This window comes from Achroia grisella, unplaced genomic scaffold (assembly GCF_030625045.1).
Source record: "Achroia grisella isolate CSIRO2021 unplaced genomic scaffold, CSIRO_AGI_Agris_v1 utg1086, whole genome shotgun sequence".
Classification (NCBI taxonomy): domain Eukaryota; kingdom Metazoa; phylum Arthropoda; class Insecta; order Lepidoptera; family Pyralidae; genus Achroia; species Achroia grisella.
The window spans coordinates 1,267,027-1,288,886 of NW_026712572.1; the positions used below are offsets into that span (position 1 = coordinate 1,267,027).

Genomic DNA, 21,860 nt, shown 5'->3' on the forward strand with positions numbered 1-21,860 from the left:
TTCTCTTGTCGTTATGACGTAAAATTGTCGATAAATCCTTACTAATAGTGGAAATGTGGAAATAGAGATGTTTATTTTGCTTTCACGCAAAAACTACTGAACCAATAATCATATATTTTTAATTTCATGGATTCAATGCGAGCGAAGCCGCGGGTAAAAGCTAGTAGAAAATAAAACAACCAACCAATTATAATTGTATATTGAAAGATAATCTGTACAATCTAGAAAATATTGTATCACAAGGACGTTTGTCGAAAGGCACTACGTTATACCAGCGCCAGACCTTTCCTATTAATTTTATTACAAATTGTACTAGAAAACGGTTCACAAGTTACACTTACAAATGTATCGATAACAATTAAACATAATACTTTTAACAGAACAGTAATTAACTGGCGATATTAAATTATCTTGAAATTCTCAGAATCACAACAAACCTTTCATGTGATATACATGATAAATAAAATAAATAAAAGTCTATTTGTATTGTGTATTCACAAAACTTAACAGTTAACGCTGGACATTTCTCTGCGTCATTGACTTGTCGGTTTGCAACGCAACGTACATCAATTTCAATATAATACAGAATAATGCGGTAAAACAGAGAAATATTCGCAGTGTATTGTACTTGTAAAATATAAAAATAATACTCTTTCATTTAAATTTTATGTTGTGAACACAGTTCGACAATTTCACTAGTTTTCTTATAACGTGTTTTTAATTAGATTTAAGTATCGTGCATTGGCGCTATTCACAGTTGCCAGTAAGACTAGTATTAAACAAAAACTGGCATATAAAACGAACTACTTACAAGTGATCAAAATAATGAACAAGTGAGCAAAAAAAAATGTACATACTAATTGCCCTTTTATCAGATACTTAGAACGAAATTATTTCATTACAGGTTTTAAAATAAACTGAAATTATTTACAAAGTTTCGCTTACTACTCTGCCTACTCTGTTAAGGACTAGACATGAAAATAAATAAATAGGTGAACTCCAATCTTTTGTTCGTTATATATTAATGATAATTAGATAAAAATCTAAGTAATTTACAAGGAAAATATAGATGCCAGATTTTACAATATAAAAAAAATAAACCATTTTCTAGTACCCGTTGCGAAGGCCCAGCATCTTAAAATCTATTAACAAAGAGATTGTCAAAAAATAAAGGAATCATTAACAAGACTTCCTATACATTAAACGATTAAATACGTAAAAAAATATTACAAAAAAAAAGAAACGTAATAATTAACATGTCAAATTACATTTTAATACTTGCAGTCTTTGATTTCGTTGTGACTACCAGCATTGCATCAACATAATTAATATATTATTTATCATTTATTATTTACAATATATTCGACTTTATAATTAATTCAAATAGGAAATACTCTGCGCAGAGCGAAATAACTAAAGACACCTACTACCGTGCGAAAGAGATAATACGATGACAACAGATTGTAACAAATAGCATTGCAATATAGTGTTCATGAGACAGTTTGTATACACGACATGCTATTTGCAGCTTTATTACATATACATATAAAGCTTCCTCTTGAATCACTCTCTCCATTGATAAAAATTTCATTAAAATCCCTTGCGTAATTTAAAAGATCTAAGTGTACTTGAGCGGCAGCGAATTCATTTTATACTATGTCAAAAATGTAGCTAATCTGTAGTTCTTAAGAAATCGGTCTTCAACTGGTACTGTGACGTCATACTGTACCAGATGAATGAACCGGTAGAGTGTTGTTGAAATATCATTCTCTAAAACTGACTAAACTTTTCTAAATTTAGTGATTATCATATTTGAATAGTATTTTATCAAATTTGAATTTTAGAGAAAAATCAATGTTAAATTTGTATGTTAATTTGTAGTAATTTAAAACACTATTTTTGAGAATGTTTTCAAAATTTAATTGTAAATCATTACTTGTATCTTTTATAAATTCTTATTATTGTTAAACTACAGCGATTGCTGATACAAACTGTCTTTTGAAGAGTCTGATATTACACTCATTCGTCTGTGAACGAGTTCTTTATATAAAAAAAAATACCGAAAGTTCTATATAAACTGTATATGTAACAGAACATTTTAGTATTAACAAATGAGATCAACTAACTTGTACAATTGCCACCGTATAGCGTTGCAGGCGTGCAAACCACGAATAACATAAAGACTCCAACAATCACTAACATAAAACGTCAAAGAAAAAAAAATGGAATCATCCATACTGTAAATATTATGCTTCAAAGTGATTTTTACTTAAATGGCATTTTCTAGATTCAGAGTTTCTCAAATTAACATCTGTAAGTATACATCTTTGCACTCCCAATTTTATTAAAAATCACAATTATGTTCAAAGTTTGAGAAACTCTGAACTAGTTCCAGCGTTCAGGTACGCTCGTAACAGTAAAAATACACCGGTCATTGATTTTGAAAAATCAACTGCGTTCCATATCAACGCAATAATTCAACATTCTCGTCACTTGGCTGGCAAGACTTTGAGAATACCTGGTCTCATTATACTTAGTTCTAAATTTAGACAAATCTACATTTTAGAGAGGCGTTAGTTCTTATTATATTTCGTTGGCAAGACTCATATTACGGTGTTAGTTTAAAACATATTACCCACTTGAAAATACGATTGGCAATGAAAGAGATAACAAATATAGTATAATTTATGTTAGAGCGAGATAGGTATGCGACTTTATAAGTCTCGTATTATTTCCAAATGAAACAGTTCCTATTTACAAATATTTGCAGTTTTTACAAATATATGTGCTGTGGAACTAGAAAACAATAAATGTTATTATTTATTGTTTTAATAAACTTATCATATGCATATCAACATATCAATATTTAGTTTTTTTTAATCTCGCACTAAACATTGCCAATCTATACTTCAAAAGATAATACATCTATGACATATAGCCTCTTTATTTCAGCGCTGTTTATTACATGATCATGTAACTATGACTAAATGTAATATTGCACTTTAAATGCTCGTTATAAAACACATGTTCCAACGCCGCATCTTTTCAAATATGGCGGCCCAATCCCATAATTTTTCATGATCAACATGCGCCATCTTTGTTTCAAGAGTGTTCACTACCGAAGTGAATACTATAAGTAGTATTTCTGTTATTATTATGAATGACATAGAAATTGCTTGGATAAAAAACTAGAACGTTAATGACAATATTTTACTCATATGTGCGTCGTGGGAGAATCTAACCTTAGACGCTCGGAATTATGGCGGTGATTAAACCACTAGACCATCGAGTCAGTCAAATTTTGAATGGAACACATTCTACGACAACGACAAGCAAAACGTTCATAGTTCATTATCAGAAGAACTTCTGTCGTGCCCTTTATGAACAAGGCGAGGCGAAGAGGATTGTTACTAATATGGACTAATAACCAGTAGGCTAACAATGTACCGTGTCAGGTTGAACTCCACGTGGCTACCCCTGGAAACCGCAGTGATAAATTCATGGTGACCTGACCTCATGCTCATCTTATCCTCCACTGGTGCCCCGCCACCATTACATTATCATCCATAAGACCTGAACAAGGCGACCGACTGTGTCTGTGAAGTTGCTAAGTTCAAGTCTATTTAGGTTTACTATTGACACGACAGAAGAACTATTTAATAATTATAATTATTCATAAATTATTAAAAAATATTTCTTTTTTCTTCGTCAATTTACGGCTTCGGCAGTGAACGCTATTAAACATAAAATTTAGTCGTTCGTTCCGAAATGCAATGTGAATTGAGTATTTCAATTTCGAGATGTTTCCATAGACTAATGAAGTTTGTTTCTCTATGACGTTTGAAGAATCCGTTGGACGTTTCAATTAATATTGTATACATATATATACTCTGTTAATCTCTTATTATCAATAATCTTATTGTAATCATAAGGCACAAGCTATATAAGGCTCAAATAATTTATACCGATTCTTTGAATATTTAAGACATGGTTTGTCACCATGTCTATTAAAAATACCTAGGCCAACACTATCTAATTGCAAATGGGATAAAATATGTATTATTTGCCACGTTTATAAATTGGTCATCGTGCTTTATTCTGATTTATTATGTTTTACGGCTCTGGATACAAGTACTTTTTAGCCCCAAACTCATAGTATTTTTAAGTGTCCCCTTTGCTTTTTTAGCAATGTTGTTCTCTTACACGAATACTATTACTAGGCTTCGGTTTGTTATACCTTTTACTAAGCTTGTTTAAAATATCGATGACCGAACAAAAATAGACCGTTTTTTTTATTTGGTTGGTTATTTCAACACATAATTCTACAATATACTGCCCGGCCCCAACTTGTAGACCAATCTATAAACGCTCAATTAAATATCGACAATCAATAATGATGTCCTAGTTTAAATTAGACAGTGTTGGCATGACTATTTGGCTCACTGACTCAAGCCGAAAATCTTGAGCGCGTTGAAGGCAGTGGCGAGCGCCACGTCCTCGGGACTGCGGCCCAGGAAGCCGGCGATCAGCTCTACGATGGCGGGCAGCGCGCACGGCTCGTTGCGTTGGAACGTGCAGTATCGGTTCACGAAATTCATAGACCTGGTAATATTTAAACAATTATATATAACTAGATGTGCTCGCGACTTCGTCTGCGTGGAATAGTGACCTTGACCAAATAAAGAAAAATTATTCAATTTATCTAACAGCTTCAAAAATGTCGAATTTCCTTACAAAACTCATCCCCTGTTTCAACCCCTTATAACCCTTTTTCGCATTAAAATGTAGCCTATGTCCCTTCTCAGGGTCTGGACTATCATTGTACCAAATTTCATTTAAATTGCTTCGCTTGAAAGTGAGACAGACAGACTCTTACTTTCGCATTTAATAATTACTAAGGATAAGCTTCAAGACTATTATCCCAGAAGAATTCTCAATAATAACAATAAATTTCGGTTTGTTGTCATTATCTGCTTCATCCTTATCCCGTTCATTTGTAGTCGGCGTAGTATGTTTTCCTAGTCCATTCATCTCTGTTCGCAGTTATCTCTTTATTTACTCCCTTTCTTGCCATATAATTTTTCACACAGTCCATCCATCTCTTTTTCGGCCTTCCTCTGTCCTTATCATCCACATGCATATATAATACTTTTTTTTAAATATTATGTTCATTCCTACGCATTACATGCCCATACCATGACAGACGATTACTTTTCAACTTCTCCAACACCGGCGCCACTTTCATACTTCCTCTAATGTATTCATTCTTTACCTTGTCCATTCCTGTCACACCATACATCCATCTCAACATTCGCATTTCAGTTGCATGCAGTATAGTCGTCTTTCAATCTTCGCTTTTACGGGCTAACAGTCTGGTCTATACAAGACAGCGTGTGAGTGATTAAGAATTAGGCGACTGTATTATGAATTTCTCAACTTGTAAAAGCGACAGTGTTAGCAACTAGTGTACTCAACTACTTTCATCTGTAGTAATTCAAGTTATTGTAATATCATTTGTTATATTTATTTTTCTAATACTTGTAATATATTGACAAAAGTTTCGCACCATATCGGTTATCAGCTATTAATATGTATATATCTATATATATCTAATCAAACTATTATCTTTATAAACCAAGTATAAGCACGATTGTGATATCCGTTTATCTCCCTTATAGAACATATTTATAATCTTCAATAAATAAACATTGTATCTTAATAAGAAAATATAAATGCATGTTTTATAATCGTGCATTGTTACAATTGTTGACAAATATTCAGAATCTTACTGAAGGACTGTATTTTTATTATATAACCGAAATGGAAGGCTAGCTGACGGTCTATCAGATGATAAATGACAACACATCACATGTGACATCCATGGTACCACTCATGCGTTACCATTCCGGAGAGTAAGATGTCATGCCTCTGAACCTTGTAATTTTACTTCCATTTCTTAAGCTTCAACTGAAACACATCTTACGAAGCAAGCTGTGTAATGGTTGAAATCTCTGGTCAAAAATGTGACAATGACGGGGTCAAAAAACTCATGAAATTCCTATGACATAATTTAAACCATGCCTCCGAACCTTGTAATTTTACTGCCTTTTCTTGAGCTTCAACCTAAAGACATCTTACAAACCATCCGTCGACGCTGTGGTGTCCAACAGTCTACCTCTAGACAAAAATATGACAAGGACGTGGTCAAAAAATAATGAAACTGTGAATGAAAAAATGAATTATGTCATTTACATAATTTACACCATGCCAAAATCTTGTAATTTTACTGCCTTTTTGACCCTTTAACAGTAACACATATTACATAGCAAGCTACTTATCGGCCGATCAACTCACCTCTCCGTTAACGAATCCTTGACGTGCAATGGCAGTTTCGAAGCCCTCATATTCGGGTACATAAATGGCGAATCAGTCTCAACCAGCAACTTATCTAGAGGCAGTATACTCTCTGATAACAGCCTCCTGATGCCCCCATCAGATTTATCCTTGCAGATGTACCCTGTGATACCGAGGTAGAACCCTTTCTCGATATATTTCAACCCTTGTTCCACTGTTCCTGTGAACGAATGGATGACAACTGCTGGTAATCTGTTTCCGAACTCGTCAAGTATTTTTAGAAGGTCATCTTGTGCGTCTTTCTCGTGTACGAATAGAGGTTTGCTTAGTTCACATGCCATTTCCACCTGAAATAAAAAATAAATAATGTACCTTCATGACTTTTATCTCAGAGGGTGTAGTCAGAAACATTGGCTTTATGGATGATAATGGAGTGATGCACACGCCTGCGCTAACGGTTTACGCTGGCGGGGCATCAGTGGAGGACGATAAGATGAGCATGATGTCAGGTCAGTTACCCAATTTTGGCAAATGGCAATCTACCACGATGGTTTCCAGGGAGAATCACGTGGAACCTGACATGGCACATAACAATGGGGTTATAAATCAACATTTACTGGCTTCCTCCTTCATTTATTCATATGGATAGTCGCTTACGGATTTTTTATATTAGTAATGTTGTATACTCATTTAGTATATCTAGTTCAGTCCAATGTTGATGTTGTGGTGAATGCCCCATTGCTGAGATAATAGGTACCTATATAGGTAGAGGGGATTATTAGTAATATTATGTATGTCACCTCAAAAGATTTATGACTACCAGATTTGTATTCATAACCTTTTATGTGTACATCTGTAGGAAACCACTAGTTTATGCTATACTTTTAGCATGTGCTTTACTATCAGATGGGCCGTATGTTTGTTTGCCACTATTGTACCTTAAAAAAAACAAATATTTTAGTGTTGTACATGGCAGTACAGTACAGTACAGTGGCATATTTATCATGTAATGATTAATAAGACTACGATCTATAAGAAGCTGAACAACTATGAAAAATGTTACAAAAAAACGACGGAAATGTCACGCAGACGAAGTAGCGTGAGTCAGCTTGTGCTTATATCCGGGAATGACATCATTATAGGAGAAAAGACACCACCAGCAATCTGGAATGCTTTGGCTACACTCCAACACTGTCAGGACACTAAGACTAAACAGATAGACATAAAAACACTATTTATAGACGTAGACACTTTGTTTAGTACCCGTCGAGTGAAGGATTAGATACAGAAAAGGAAATATAGCGGACTAGCTACTACCCGCGACATCGTCCGCGTAAACACAACAAGGTCGCCGGAACGGCTACTCCCGCGACTTATTCGAGTTGTAAATACGAAACTGATATAATGCTCAATAAATGTCTTTATTGTTCTTATTATTAACAATAACAATCTGATTTTACCTAAATGTCGTTTAACTAAAGTCAGTAATTCGTTTTATGGCAATTGCGTAAGGTTTTACAACAAATTACCGGAGTCTGTTATAAATCTGCCTGAAAAACGATTTAAATGTCATATAAAACAATTCCTTTGCAACTATGCTTACTAAAGCTTACAATAAAATTGAAGAATTCATTAACGATAATAATGTTTTTATAGAAAAACTTAAAATCCATAGCGCTGCTAAATATTATCTGATTTCTATGTTGATTATCGCATGCCTCTTACTTGTTGTACTGTAATTATTTATATAAAAAAAAATCTATTAAAAAGAGCAACACACAATTTTCTTGCTCATTCTTCTTGTTATGAATCTACATTCCGAATGTGTGGTAGAATCAAAATATGACTATTCAAAAGTGCTTATTTGTTAGTGTGTGTGTGTTTAAAGTGAGTTTATTTGATTAAAGATTATCTTTATTTCTATTTCTATTACTGCATAAACTAACAAATTGGAAATAATTTTATTGACATGGGAATGTGACATACATAATGCCGGATATCATGCAGTTAAACAAGATTTATACGACGCTATTCTTCATTGATTAAAACGTAACAGATACCAGCATCGTACACTCAACTTTATAAATATATTAAGTAACAAAGTGGACAACATCATGCTGGTAGCGAAGATTGATTTTATTTAGTAAACTTTATGCCATACTATATAACATATTAAATAGGTCTAAGAATCGGCTACTATCTATATTCCATTCCCCTAAGGGTTGTCCACCCCTAACATTTTTTTTATTTTTTAAGAATGTGACAATAAATAATATATACAACCCTAAATTCACCCTTCTAGCACCAACCCCTATTTTTTAATAGCGATATTAGCAGTTTAATATACGGCAAAAATTTGCTAGCTCAGCTAGAGATATGTATAAAATTATTTTATTTACAGCTAATTATAGAACCTATGTAACTTGCTCAAAATTTTCAGATTTCTATATACGTAAAATATTGTTATTCATTCTGTCAAATAGATATCCTTTATATATAGCCACTGAATTGTAAAACACAGATGAAAAAATGTGTCTGTATGTATGTTTGCTATCTTTACACGACTAAACGGCTGAACGAAATTTAATTAAATTTGACTTGTTAACAGATTCTACCTATCACGAGAAAACGGCTGAATGGCAAGAATTAATGAAAATTTATCTCAAAATAGATATCACGATAACAGACTTATGATATCTATAATTTTTTAGTGTAATCTCAAAAATTACTCGTCTCGTAAGCAAAGTCGAGAGTTAAAGCTGTATTATCTAAAAGAGTTCATAAATTCAATATTGGAAGCAATGTTTAGAATATGTGAGGATGACTGTACATCAAATGCTCTGTAAAGCAATTTACTACGAATTACTTGCACTATTGTAATATATAAGTACTACAATTGATATTCTGGGACATTATTTACAACGTGTATGGTCGTTTGGAAGATCCCATTGATTTGGGGCGTCGTAATCTTTTATTATATTTTCCATATGTTAGCTTCAATACATAGAAGAATAGTGCGTAGAAGGCACTAAAAATTAAGTAAAGCCTAAAATAACAACTTTTAAAAACTAAAGAATTTTTCTAAAATAAAAGTAGCCTAAGTTACTCCTTATTACATCAGCTACTACTACTTTTATTTTAGAAAAAATCTTTTATTAAAAAAAATAAAGTTACATTCCACGCGGACGAAGTCGCGGGAACAGCTAGTGTATAGTAAAATTTCATTTGATTATATTATGGTGTGGATGTCATGCATATGTGAAAAACTGTAAACCAGCGCTGGACGCCCATCAGTCCAGCAATAACTGAGCTAGATACAAGCTTTACCAATCATTATAAATATCCTGTATAATTATGTAACTGTATCACTACTATTATTGGCAATAAATATATTTATTATTACTATTATTAAAGTTATTTTGAGTTTCATATCAGCGCGCACAAACTCACAAAGTCTCAATCTTTGTGTAGGTGCAACTGTTAATCAATTTAACCCCTACAGAGATTAAATTAATGTTAATGGGCGAGTCTTGCACTTGTTATGTTAGTAACAAACAGGGTTAGATCATCTTTCAAATTTTTCGACTGCATTCGACCTCGGTGGTCTAGCGGATAGCGGACTTCCGACGGTCGCAGGCTCGATTCCTCACACGGTACAAACATTTGTATTCAGGATTTGACAGACAGATAAGATTGTTTGTATTGCTCTGGGTGTTTTATATGTATATTATGTAGGGACTACTAATATATTAAAATATTGTTTAGGAAATATAACACAAGTTTTGCTTAGCTTGGGACTATATGGCATTATATGAATTGTCCTGAGTTTTATTATTCTTTCGAAAGAGTGGTAGAATAAAAAAAATATTCAAAAAGGCTTATAATGAGTTTAATTGAATAAAAATTATGTCTATTTAAATCAGTACCTGTCGTTTGAACGTGTCCCGCTGCACGTGTGGCTCGGAGAAGTCCTTGCTGTAGTTGAGTCCGCACTCTCCCACCGCGACGCACTCGGGCGCGCTCGCCGTCTGCCGCAGCTCCATCCACATATCCTCGTCTACCATTGACTTTGCATCGTGCGGATGGACACCTGAGATGAGAAAAATAATAAATAAAATGGAAAAACAATAGAAAGTTGTTAGTAATATGAACTAAAACCTCATTGCTAGCAATATACCATATCAGGTTAACACTGTGCGATTTCCCCTGGAAACCATTATGATAAATTTCGGCTGAATTATTCTCAATGGGCTAACTGACCTGACCTCATGCTTATCTTATCACCACCCCAGACAGACAGACCAAAATTGTAAAAAATGTTCATATGTATGTAGTAGAAAACGGTTATTTCAATATTACAAACAGACACCCCAATTTTATTTATATGTATCGTTTCGACTAAGTTGCACTAGCCGTGCACGAGCTGACGGCTAGTGCAACCTTCATTTGCCATAAAATTATTCGTGTTAAGAACCGTTAAATAAAATAAATAATCTAATAGTGTTCATTGTTTGCAGTAACATGTTACAATAATAGTCACTAACCATTAATAACAATCCCCACTCCCCTGACCAAACCATTATCACATACTACCCCCCATCACTCTAAAGCATTCTGATGCTTTTCATTAGATCAACTCAAATAAAACGATGAACAAATACAGTAATATATAAATTTACAGATCGTGAACAATGGGGTCAACATTCACAATTAATGTGCTTACGTTTATATTTATATCTCATAATTGGAGTGAAACCAAATATTCATTTTCTACTTGCAATTAAATAAGAGATAAAGTGAAAGTGTGTATGTTTACAATAACGTATATAAACACGGGTTTTTAAGGGTGTTTAAACTCTGTAGACGTTAGAACCCCTTTTTTTACGATGGTAAGCGGAAACCGTCGCCTATATACATGGACAACTCCGGACATCATGTTATCACTGACACCTGTGATATCATTTATGCGTTTCACATACAGAGGGGTAAGTTCTGCCTACTTATGAATACAAGTGTTTGTACCGCGCGAGGAATCGAACCCGCGACCATCGGAAGTAAGGCGGTATGCTAAACTGCTAGACCACCGAGGCCGTCATAGTGATAATGTGATAGTTCACAAAGATGAACTGACATTCATTTTCATCTCTCTTCCACCTATCATATTGTCATTTATTGCAGTCACCAGGCTATGATTTTAATTTACTTAATAAATGTAATAGCTACAATAACAAAATAATTTAGATCCATTAAGTGAAATGGACTTTGTTCAGCAGTGGACGTCTTCCTGACTGAGATAAAGTGAAATGGACTTCCGCAAAATAACATCTGACTCGACACAATGTATATGATTTAATGTTTATCTCATTTAATTGTTACGTCACTGACATAACGAGTGTTCAGATGAGATATGAAACTGGAGGACGCGTAACGTAAGTGCGTAAGTATATAGAGATTCTTGCTAAGTCAGTGTTCCGACTATACTATAGAGATCTATAGTATAGTCTATCCTCTGCGTGATGGAGTCACTTTTACTAGTTATATATATATATGATGATATAAGATCAAACCAAAATCAAGTATACAAAATGTCATTTGTATATACACACAAAATATATTTGAACTATTAACAACAGCTTTTGATTTGATTATTAATATAGCTAATTGTATCTTAACATGAATTATGTCATGATAAATTGATATGTTACATACGTCTATTTTTATTATTATATGTTTAAAAAAAATATATGTTAATTTCTTTTTGCATTCTGTCATCAGTAATAAAAGAACAACATAATAAGTCGGACATTTTAATTAATACATATTATAAAGAAAGTTATTTACCTTACCATTTCAATAATAGTACATCTCTCGACTTTTTCTGACATGATTGTCAAAGTCCTGATTAACTATATCAATATTGCGAAAGTAACTTAAGAAGTAAAGTTTAATAATTATTATTTGATTAATATTGTGAACATATAGTTTTCTTTTACTTAGAATACGCATAATAATCCTTGCAACAGCACTACGTGAGCCAATGAACTACAGAAGGCTTAAAAGATATCATGTTTTTTTCACTCATGAGAAAAAAAAGAGTAATGTTAAATCAGACAATTTCTTCACTGGAGGCACAGTTCTCCTCCGTCAGCAGATTCCTACAACAAATCTGCTAAAGCCTCGTTGACCGATCACAAGATAAAGATAAGACAAAAAAATACTTAGAAGAAATCCCTCTTTTGGGATAAGTCCGCCATTGTAGGCATTTATTCGTTAAGTCCATTGTGTCCTTTTATTTATATTTTTTTTTATAACTTCTATTGTACAATAAAGTATTACAAACAAACTTACAATACAGTACACGATTAATATTGTACCTGCTGTGGAGTATATTGTGCCAGGATAGAGCCGAGTCAGTCTGAGGGCTTCTTTACTGTTCCTGACCGATGTGCCAGTGACCATTATTTTCTGGACACCTAAAAATAAATTCTTTGTTAACACAATTGTTAATACTTATATTACTTATATCAAATCAAAATGTGGGTTGAATTGCAGATTATAAGGAGTAAAATATAATGATCTGAATGTAGTAGTCTTTTCAAAAGTTATACAATGTTATAACATTGTATTAAATAACAATTAATATAAACAAAAAGTATCTGTTTTTTTCTTCTTTGCAATGGATAAAATCAAAAGATACTTAAGTATCAGCTTGTAATATCTGTCCAAGTTGAAGTCTACTAACATGTTTAAAGTCTACTCTTTCTTCTTAAATGTTTTTTAAACTTTTTTTTTTTTTTTTTTTTTTTTTTTTTTTTTTTTTTTTTTTTTTTTTTTTTTTTTTTTTTTTTTTTTTTTTTTTTTTTTTTTTTTTTTTTTTTTTTTTTTTTTTTCTAATGTTTAATTATTAGTTCCATTTTCTATATTATATCCCGCAGTACAGAGTGCCTTATGGCAAAGGCCTCCTCTAATTCCTTCCAGTGTACTCTATTTTGGGCTGCTCTTCTCCAGTAGGGGCCTGCTGTCAGCTTGATTTCATCCTCCCAGCGTCTCTGTGGTCTACCTCTTTTTCTTTTTGTTTCCCTTGGATACCATTCAGTTACATAAGTACTCCATTTTTCAGGTTTGCTTCGAATCATGTGCCCAGTCCATCTCCATTTTTGTTGGTCTATCTGCACAAGAATGTCTGTCAAGTTAGTTTTTGCTCTTATATCCTCACATCTGTGTCTGTCTCTTCTATTTATCCCTAACATACTTCTCTCCATGGCTCTTTGACATCTTTGCAATTTCTCCCGCTGTTCTTTGTTTAAGGCCCATGTTTCGCATCCGTATGTCAGACACGGCAGAATGCAAGTATTAAATGTCTTTCTTTTTGTTGACAGTTGTATGTTCTTGTTTTTCATTATCTCTCTCAGAGACCAGTATCTCTTCCATCCACTGGCTATTCTTTTGTTTATTTCTTTATCTGTCTGATCTCTAAAAGACACCACTTGTCCCAGGTAAACATACTCTTCCACATACTCCAAGCACCCACCGTCCAAACCAACGTCAATCTCCATTGAGTTGGTCAGGATCTTGGTTTTTGCAGTATTCATTGACAGACCCACTGTTTTGCTTTCGTTTGACAGACTTTGAATCATAGTTTCAAGGTGTATAGGACTTTCTTCGAAGAGTACAATGTCGTCTGCAAAACGTAGGTGAGTCAAATAGGATCCATTTATATTGAGTCCAAAGCCTTCCCAGTTCAGTTTACGGCAAATGCTTTCCAACACAGCTGAAAATAGTTTGGGAGATAATGGGTCTCCCTGTCGTACTCCTTTATTTATTGGGAATGAACCACCCAAGGTTTCTAATTTTATTTTGGCTTTGCTTTCTGAATATATATTTAGTATTATTTGTATATAAGAGTAGTGTATGCCTTGTTGTTGTAGAGCTTTCCATATATAGCTATGTTTCAGACTATCAAATGCCTTTCTGTAATCAATAAAAGCGATATACAGAGGTTTGTTATATTCGTTGTATTTTTCTATTAGCTGTTTTATAGTGTAGATGTGGTCGATAGTAGAGAAATTCTTACGAAAACCTGCCTGTTCTATAGGCTGGTTTTCATCAAGCTGTTTTGATATTCTGTCTAAGATTATCTTTGCAAATACTTTGTACAGATTCGACATCAAACTTATAGGCCTATAGTTTTCTATGTCATCCTTTGTCCCTTTCTTGTGTATAAGGATTATGTGAGATTCGCTCCACTGAGATGGTATCATTTTTGTTTTTAGTATGTCATTAAAGATCAACATAAGTAAAGGTATTATTTCCTTCATGGCTGCCTTTATTACCTCATTTGGAATGTCATCGGGTCCAGGTGCTTTTTCTGGAGGTAGGCTTCTTATTGCCTTAGCTATTTCCGATGGTAGGATTGTGGGTACTTCACTTTCTGCCTCTCTTAATATTTCAGACTCCTTTTCTAGCACTGTATTTATTTTATCCTTATCGGAATATAATGTTGTATAGAATTCTGTAGCTATTTCTTTAATTAGTTTTCTGTCTCTTTCGCTTTTTCCCTTCTTTTTGAGGTTTGGTATCCATTCTTTACCATATTCTTTAAGTTCTTTGAGAGCTTTTTTTACTCCGCCTGTTTTTTTAATATGTTTTTCCAACGTTTCCCGTCTGCGTTTTCTTCTGTCCCGTCTCATATTTTCTCTAATTTTCTTACTTATCTCTGCTATCTTTCTTATTCTTTCTCTTTCCATTGTATATGTATCTTTACTTAGACTTTTACGTTCTGCTATTAGCTTGTAAGTTTCTTCGCTGAATTTGTTTCTGTTAGGAGTGGCTCTCCTTCTTCCAATTGATTGTTTAAGTTTTAGTTCCATTTTATTATATCTATCTAATAGGTTTAAGTCTTCATATCCTATTTGCGTTAGAGACATAAGAGTGGACTTGTGTGGTACTCCAGAAGTAGGTCGTTGGTTGCAGTATCTATTTATTTTATTTCTATTAAATTTAGGCCTGGGTATCCTGAGGCAACTTCTTACCATGCGGTGATTAGTGTTGAAGTTTAGGTTTTTTATTATTGTTGTATCACTAAAAGCTTTGGGATGGTTGCAACAGATGTAATCAATTTCATTTTTGTACTTTGCATCTGGGGAGATCCAAGTCCACTTGTTGTTTTTCTTCTTAAAGATTGTGTTTAGTATCGTAAGATTGTGCTCCAAAGTGAACTCTATTAGTTTTTGCCCATTGCAGCTCCTTTTTCCGTAGCCATATTTTCCAATTGTAAATTCTTCCTCTGTTTGTTTTTCTCCTACTTGAGCATTAAAATCTCCCATTACTACAATATGATTGTTAGAGTACATTCCAATTGTTTCTGAGAGGTCATTATAAAAGGAGTCTACTACTAACTGTTCGGCCTGTTCGGTAGGTGCATATACTTGTATTATTACCCATTCTTTCAAATATGTAGGAATTTTGAGGCGAACGACAGCTATTCTATCTGTGACACCAATAAATTCGATTATGTCTCTCTTATAATTATTTTTAATGAGAAATCCTACTCCCCTATGGCCACTGACTTCGCCTTTGTAGTACATGACATAATCTGAATTTTCTACTATTCCTTCCCCCACGCGTCGCATTTCACTGATACCCAATACATCCCAGTTGAGATCTTCTAATGCTAGTTCCAATTCTTGTAAGCTTTCTATTGTCCTCAAAGTTCTAGTGTTTAGAGTACATATGTTGAACTTTAAGCTACTTTGTTGAAGAATTAGAGGGTGTTGGTCGCACACCCCACGGTGACCAGCCGGAGTGGGGTTTTTGTATTTTTTATTTATTTTTATGTTTGTTTTATTTTGAAATCTTGCACTTTGGTAGGGATCTTTTACTAATTGCTATTGCTTGTTTTCTGATATTGATTTTGGTTTCTTGTTAAAATAATCCATGACTTTATTTATTTTTTGAGGATTATGGGAAATACTGGTAGATGGAGCATTTGGTGAGCATGATTCTGAACGTTTCCGCTTGTCTTTCTGTGTCTCGTGTACGACAAGTTTATCGTAAGATATATATGCTTTCTTTCCTTTGGCAATTTCTTCTTTCATTTTGATTTTTAACTCTTTACGTTTTAACAAGATATCCTTTGGGAAGTCTTCTGTTACATATATGTTTTTCGGGAACTTACTTTTATTTTTAAGAATTTCAGTTCTTCTCCATGTGAGGGTTAAGGTTATCAAGATAGGTCTAATTTTTGACTCCTTCTTTTTACCCAGCCTCTGTACTCTGCTTAGCTCCCACTTGTCCCATTCCTGTAGGGCCGTTTCTACGCTCAGCTTGTTAAGAGTTTCCACAACTAATTCTTGAAGCTCTGTATAGTTCTCTTCCTTTTCAGTAACGCCATGCAGTATTATATTGTTTTTTCTAGTTTGTTTTTCCATTTCAAGAATCTTCACCTTCAATGATTGTACCTCCTGCTTCAATTCTTTATTTTCTATTATCAATGGTTGTATTTTTTCATCAATTGTTTTTGATATTTCAGTGGTCTGTTTATGTAGTTCTTCTCTCAGTTGGTCTAATGTGATCACCGCGGTATTTTGGCTGGCCATTATGGATTTCTACTATTTGGTAGTTTAGCTTTTATGTTGGAAACACTATGACGTATTTCGGACTAATAGTTTGACGTTTAATGTCTCTTTCAATGTCAGTTGTCAGACTGGTCAGTGATCGTTTCCTTGTGATAGTTGTCAATTTATGAATTTTGGTCGTTAAATATTTTGTTTTCGTATATGTGTTGTTATATATATATTTAGTCGTCTTACTTGATTTTGAAGTTTTTTGCTTGGTCGCAGTGTTTATTCTTTTGTTTTAACCACAATAGAGTTGGAGTAGTTTCAAGCTTCTATTTTGCACCACAATAAACCACTAATTTACGCGATAAATCACTATATTTTAATTTTGATTGCGGAACAGTTTTGTGTACGTGATATTTTGACAGATCCCAAACCGGAAGTCTCTCATAAACGTTTACAATATTAATAAGATCTGAAGAGGCAATAATTATCATGTATTATATATTTATATGAGGGTTAGTAATTATCAATACTTTATCATTACTAATTTGTCAGGTTTCAGATTATATATTACTCCTGTTATCTTTTATTACTGCACAGTTAATTAATAAATGATTTTAAAGTGCAGCTGAATCAATATTGTAATAAGCAACATAGTATAGTGATAAGCAACATTTGTAAATCTTGCCTAACATTTCATCATCATCACATTATTTCGTTATCATTCTATCATTCTTCTCTTATCAAGAAGAGAGATACTTCACATGAGATGAGATAATAAAATGACCATAGTTTTCTGCGATCAGCTTTTCCGGCTATAATCATATATTTTGATGTTATTGGCATTTTGAGATGAGGCACCTCCAGTAAGGTGCCATCTCATTTACTTTCTTTAGATGGCAATGGCAAATGGCTTTTAAATTTAGATGGACAGTTATTTATATCCAGTAGTTTTGAAGTTAACTGGTTCTTATGGCCGGCTAATCTGTGTTTATATCTTCTACAGGCTTTTTGTATCTCTTCTTTTACAGTTGGAATTTCAGCTGTAAAATGACCATAAAGTGTGGCTGAAATTTTCTTGAGATTATGAGATGTAAATTAGCGAAGACTATTGTGTCCATAGATACATAAAATAGAGTAAACCGTGGAGATGTACTCAGGAAAAGTCTGGTATGGTGTTTTCTGATGGGGTGCAGTGTCAATATTATTAATAGTTTCAATTGGTATCAATATGTTTGTTCTTTAATTTACTTGTGTCTACACTTGTACACAAAACTCTAATTATCGTTAGATAAATGATTACCAATGACTACTACTATGAAATAGAACACTTGACTAACTAAACACTATTTTAAATTTTCTTCTGAGATTGTTTACAATTGTACATGTTATATAAATGAGATATTTATTATGATGATATTATTTATGCAGAGAGAAAAAATATTATCCACCGCACAGTGAATTAGGTCATTCAAATATATAAATCTCATAATTTCAATAGAATAGATGGTGTCAAGTCATCACATGAGTGATAGATATATTTTAAAATAATTATATAATCATCACATTGGGAAAATCATCTTGTACACATAACCATTGTGATCGATATTAATTATCATCTAAACATGAGGATGATGCAAACCAGGTTTGTCCTTAGATTTCCTTTTTCATCCAACACAAATATGCTTTATAAATTGTACACCCACACAGATGTGTTTTGTGATTTATTCAGTACTAACCGTATTTATATTACACCAGAATATGAATCTGTTGTCCAAGATATTCGAGACTTAACTACTTTATGTAAACCCTGTGTCCCATAAGACAAATATGTCTCGGATTTTCTAATGCACAGTGATCACTTTAAAAGGGTTTTAGATATATTAAAATTCATTAGAAATTCTATTATTATTCTTATAGCATAATGTATGAGATAAAAAGGGAAAAGTACCAGATAATTAGTCTAAATGCACTATTCTACGCATTCGGCACATGAATTAATTATACGGTTGGTGGAAATAGTGAGTGTCGGCACTGTAATACTGCCGCTTTAATGAATATACGTTACATTAATAAAGTATGTGCTATTTAGGCCAAATATTTACTTCAACTCAACTTACCCGCGTCTTTTGCCCTTTGTACTACAGAATCGAGATCACGGCCGTATTTCTTGTTGGTCAGGTTTGCGCCAATGTCGATTACAATAAGATTCTCGTAACATCCCTTCAATTCTTCCGAGATTTGGGATTCTTCAGACGTCATTCTCAATTTGGTGGAAGCTTATTGGTTTGGTGTTTACCTGAAATTTAACATTATTAGCACCAAATCTTTTGTTTTTAAGTAAATATGTGATAAGGGCCACTTACAATTTGTATCAAACACTCTTGCAAAATAAGCTTCAAATTTTTTTAAGACTAGCCGAAAATATCACCTATTCACTGAACAGCCACCATGTTTCTGTTAAATTAAGTGTTGCCATTACGTGCTCACACTCTTAAAAAATTTCGATGTATCGATTGAGTTTATTTGTGTCTAAACAATTAAATATTACGATACATTAATGTATTTAAATAAAAAATATATTATGTCTTGATTGTAATATAGTTGTGCATGGAGTCCTCAGTTTGCTATTTATTTAGTAATTGAAATGGGTGGGTGGACTTAATTAAAGCATTATTTATTTTTATTTCCTAGATATACTTTTGATGCAAATTTTTAGTAACTACAAAAAAAATAATAACATAAGCTTAATATTCTTAGTAAATTAAACCGATATATTAATATAACCAATGTTTATTATGTTCTAAACGAATTGATATCGACTATTTTGATTCGATCTTAATCGATTGTTTTAGCACTATCAGCAGCACTATGGACATTTTTTTTTACAATAATATTTTTTCTGTTTATGTTTTGAAGGAAAGGTGAAGGGAACTACGCCTATACAGCCATTTAGTTTAGTTCATCTTTCTTTGTCTACGGTAAATTTTAGTTGTCATTTTGACATTTCATAGAAGTTGTTTATAATACGATAAATTTGAGGTGTCCCGTATGTTTCATTATTGTTCATTCGCTGATTACCTACTCATACCGGCAAGCAACATATTTTTAAATTGGCTACATTATTATAAATGAAGAAAATAACCAATCTTTATTAGGAACAGAAATATAACGAAAATAAATAATAATTTACCCAATACTTCAACAAGCACAATTAATCATGAGTTTAGGAGGCTTTATTAAAAGAAATCTTGTAGCATTGGTAATGATACCTTTGATTTTCGGAAGTCACTATGGATGGTACAAGTTGCAAGAAGTAGATAACCTGGTATCAGCCGAAGAAAGAAATAAGCTCCCTATTACGAAGGTATTTGTCCGTTTCAGTACCTTTCCTAACTAAACATTAATAATCTAGTTAATATTAAACAAAATTTTTAGGTTAACAATCAGCTGATTACAGCGACTGTATATTTTTAATTGGCCAAATTCTTTTCTTATAGTCTTGTCATACTAGAGTTGTTGCTTGCTGTGAGAATATTTATTTTAGTTTTTATTTTGTTTCAGCTAATAAAAGACTTTGGTTTTACATCGGACTCAAAATAGGAACACTGCATAGCATAACATCTCATGTAAATATTTACGCCTAGGAATTTATAGTATAGTAATTTATTTATGTTTTTAAAATAAATGACATTATTTTTCTGTGAAATTTTTCATTTACAAAACTTATTTATATTGACAACTCCTAAATTGTATTAATGTAAAATTCAGAACCTGAATCCAAGTAGGTAGACAATTATTAGGTATGGTTCTAAATACCTATAAAATCATATCAATAGCCTTGTTGGTATAATAGTATAACGCACCACTTTGTTTCTGATAGTTGAGGCTTCAATTCCTGGCATGGTACAAACATTACAAATCTTTGTTACTATGATTGTTTGTAGCAGTCCGATTGTTTACAAAAAATATATATCTATTTATATCAGTTGTATTTCCTGTGTGTGTGTTTTTTGTTAGTGTTTAATTTTATGTCCATATATAGGGTACTTGAATTAATAATGAAAGTTCAATCAAAAGGCCACCACTATTGTTTCAATATTCCAGTTTGCAATGTCTTCCTGCTAAAACCTACAGTTTGTGGTCGTCTTAAATAGCTTCTATCATTTGCTTGAAACTTATACAACAGTATTAAATATTGTTAACAGTATTGAACATGTCCAATTTCATACGAGATAAAGTGTTTTTGCAGGTAGTTTTTGAATCACATTATCACTGGCGATGAAAAGTGGATTCGTTATAACAACCCCAAGCACAATAAGTTATAGGATTGCCTGGCCAGCCATCAACATCCTTCAGAAAGCCGATAGTCATGGCATGAAGCTTATGCTCTGTATTTGGTGGGACCAGCAGCATCCTCTACTATTGAACTGCTCAAGTCGAATAAAATAGTCACAGAGGAATGCTATCAGACTCAACTCATGCGAATAAACATTGCACTTAAGCAAAAACAAAGTGATTTTGCAGCATGACAACAATGTTACAAAACTGGTGAATTCTACGTCTCGAAAAAATAAACGCTCATTATTAATTCAAGTACCATATACATAATCTTGTTACTTATGTATTGAGGAGTTTTCAACATACTTCTTGTGGGTAGTAGCAATAATAAAACAAACTGAATGACAATAAGAATAATTTAATCACAATCAATAGTTCCGGTGTCGGGCGGGCGGGGGCGGCGGTGGCGGTGGTGCTAGTCAGATGGTGGGCAGGTGACTCCTCGAGTCCAGCTCCGACTTCTTGCCCTTGGCCGGCTGGCTGCGCTCTGACACTATCAGCTGAGGCAGTAGCGGAGATGACTGCACCTGACCAATTCATATCACTAATGTTATTATATTTGTGTATATTTACAATTACACGATAAGAGGCATGACATCTTAT

General features: G+C 33.2%; 3 protein-coding genes across 3 annotated transcripts in view; all 3 read right to left on the reverse strand.

The window, feature by feature from the left end:
• Nucleotides 1-4,066: 4,066 nt before the first annotated feature.
• LOC131842743 (3'-5' ssDNA/RNA exonuclease TatD) lies at nt 4,067-19,370 on the reverse strand. Its single transcript, XM_059191310.1, has 6 exons — nt 19,283-19,370; nt 19,037-19,215; nt 12,729-12,827; nt 10,281-10,444; nt 6,355-6,701; nt 4,067-4,602 (listed from the first exon to the last, which is right to left on the reverse strand). Exons 2-6 carry the CDS (start codon nt 19,176-19,178, stop codon nt 4,440-4,442), a joined length of 915 nt encoding a protein of 304 aa, XP_059047293.1. The 5' UTR covers nt 19,179-19,215; nt 19,283-19,370; the 3' UTR covers nt 4,067-4,439.
• LOC131842753 (uncharacterized) lies at nt 15,578-17,338 on the reverse strand. The gene has a single exon (XM_059191322.1). The coding sequence runs from the start codon at nt 16,950-16,952 to the stop codon at nt 16,242-16,244; it is 711 nt and encodes a 236-aa protein (XP_059047305.1). The 5' UTR covers nt 16,953-17,338; the 3' UTR covers nt 15,578-16,241.
• A 2,296-nt stretch (nt 19,371-21,666) lies between the features above and the next one.
• Nucleotides 21,667-21,860, reverse strand: part of LOC131843473 (cyclin-dependent kinase-like 4) — a 36,644-nt gene continuing 36,450 nt past the window's right edge. The window contains exon 9 of the mRNA XM_059192140.1: nt 21,667-21,784. Coding sequence (XP_059048123.1) covers nt 21,677-21,784 — 108 coding nt within the window. The 3' untranslated portion in view covers nt 21,667-21,676. The remainder of the gene's footprint in view (nt 21,785-21,860) is intronic.

What these genes read in the sequence shown, in the direction of transcription:
- LOC131842743 (XM_059191310.1), bottom strand. Translation starts at nt 19,178, where the DNA reads ATGACGTCTGAAGAATCCCAAATCTCGGAAGAATTGAAGGGATGTTAC. An exon ending in ACAAAGGGCAAAAGACGCGG is followed by an intron (nt 12,828 to 19,036) that starts GTAAGTTGAGTT and finishes ATTTATTTTTAG; the next exon opens with GTGTCCAGAAAATAATGGTC. An exon ending in GGGACACGTTCAAACGACAG is followed by an intron (nt 6,702 to 10,280) that starts GTACTGATTTAA and finishes TTTTTATTTCAG; the next exon opens with GTGGAAATGGCATGTGAACT.
- LOC131842753 (XM_059191322.1), bottom strand. Translation starts at nt 16,952, where the DNA reads ATGGCCAGCCAAAATACCGCGGTGATCACATTAGACCAACTGAGAGAA.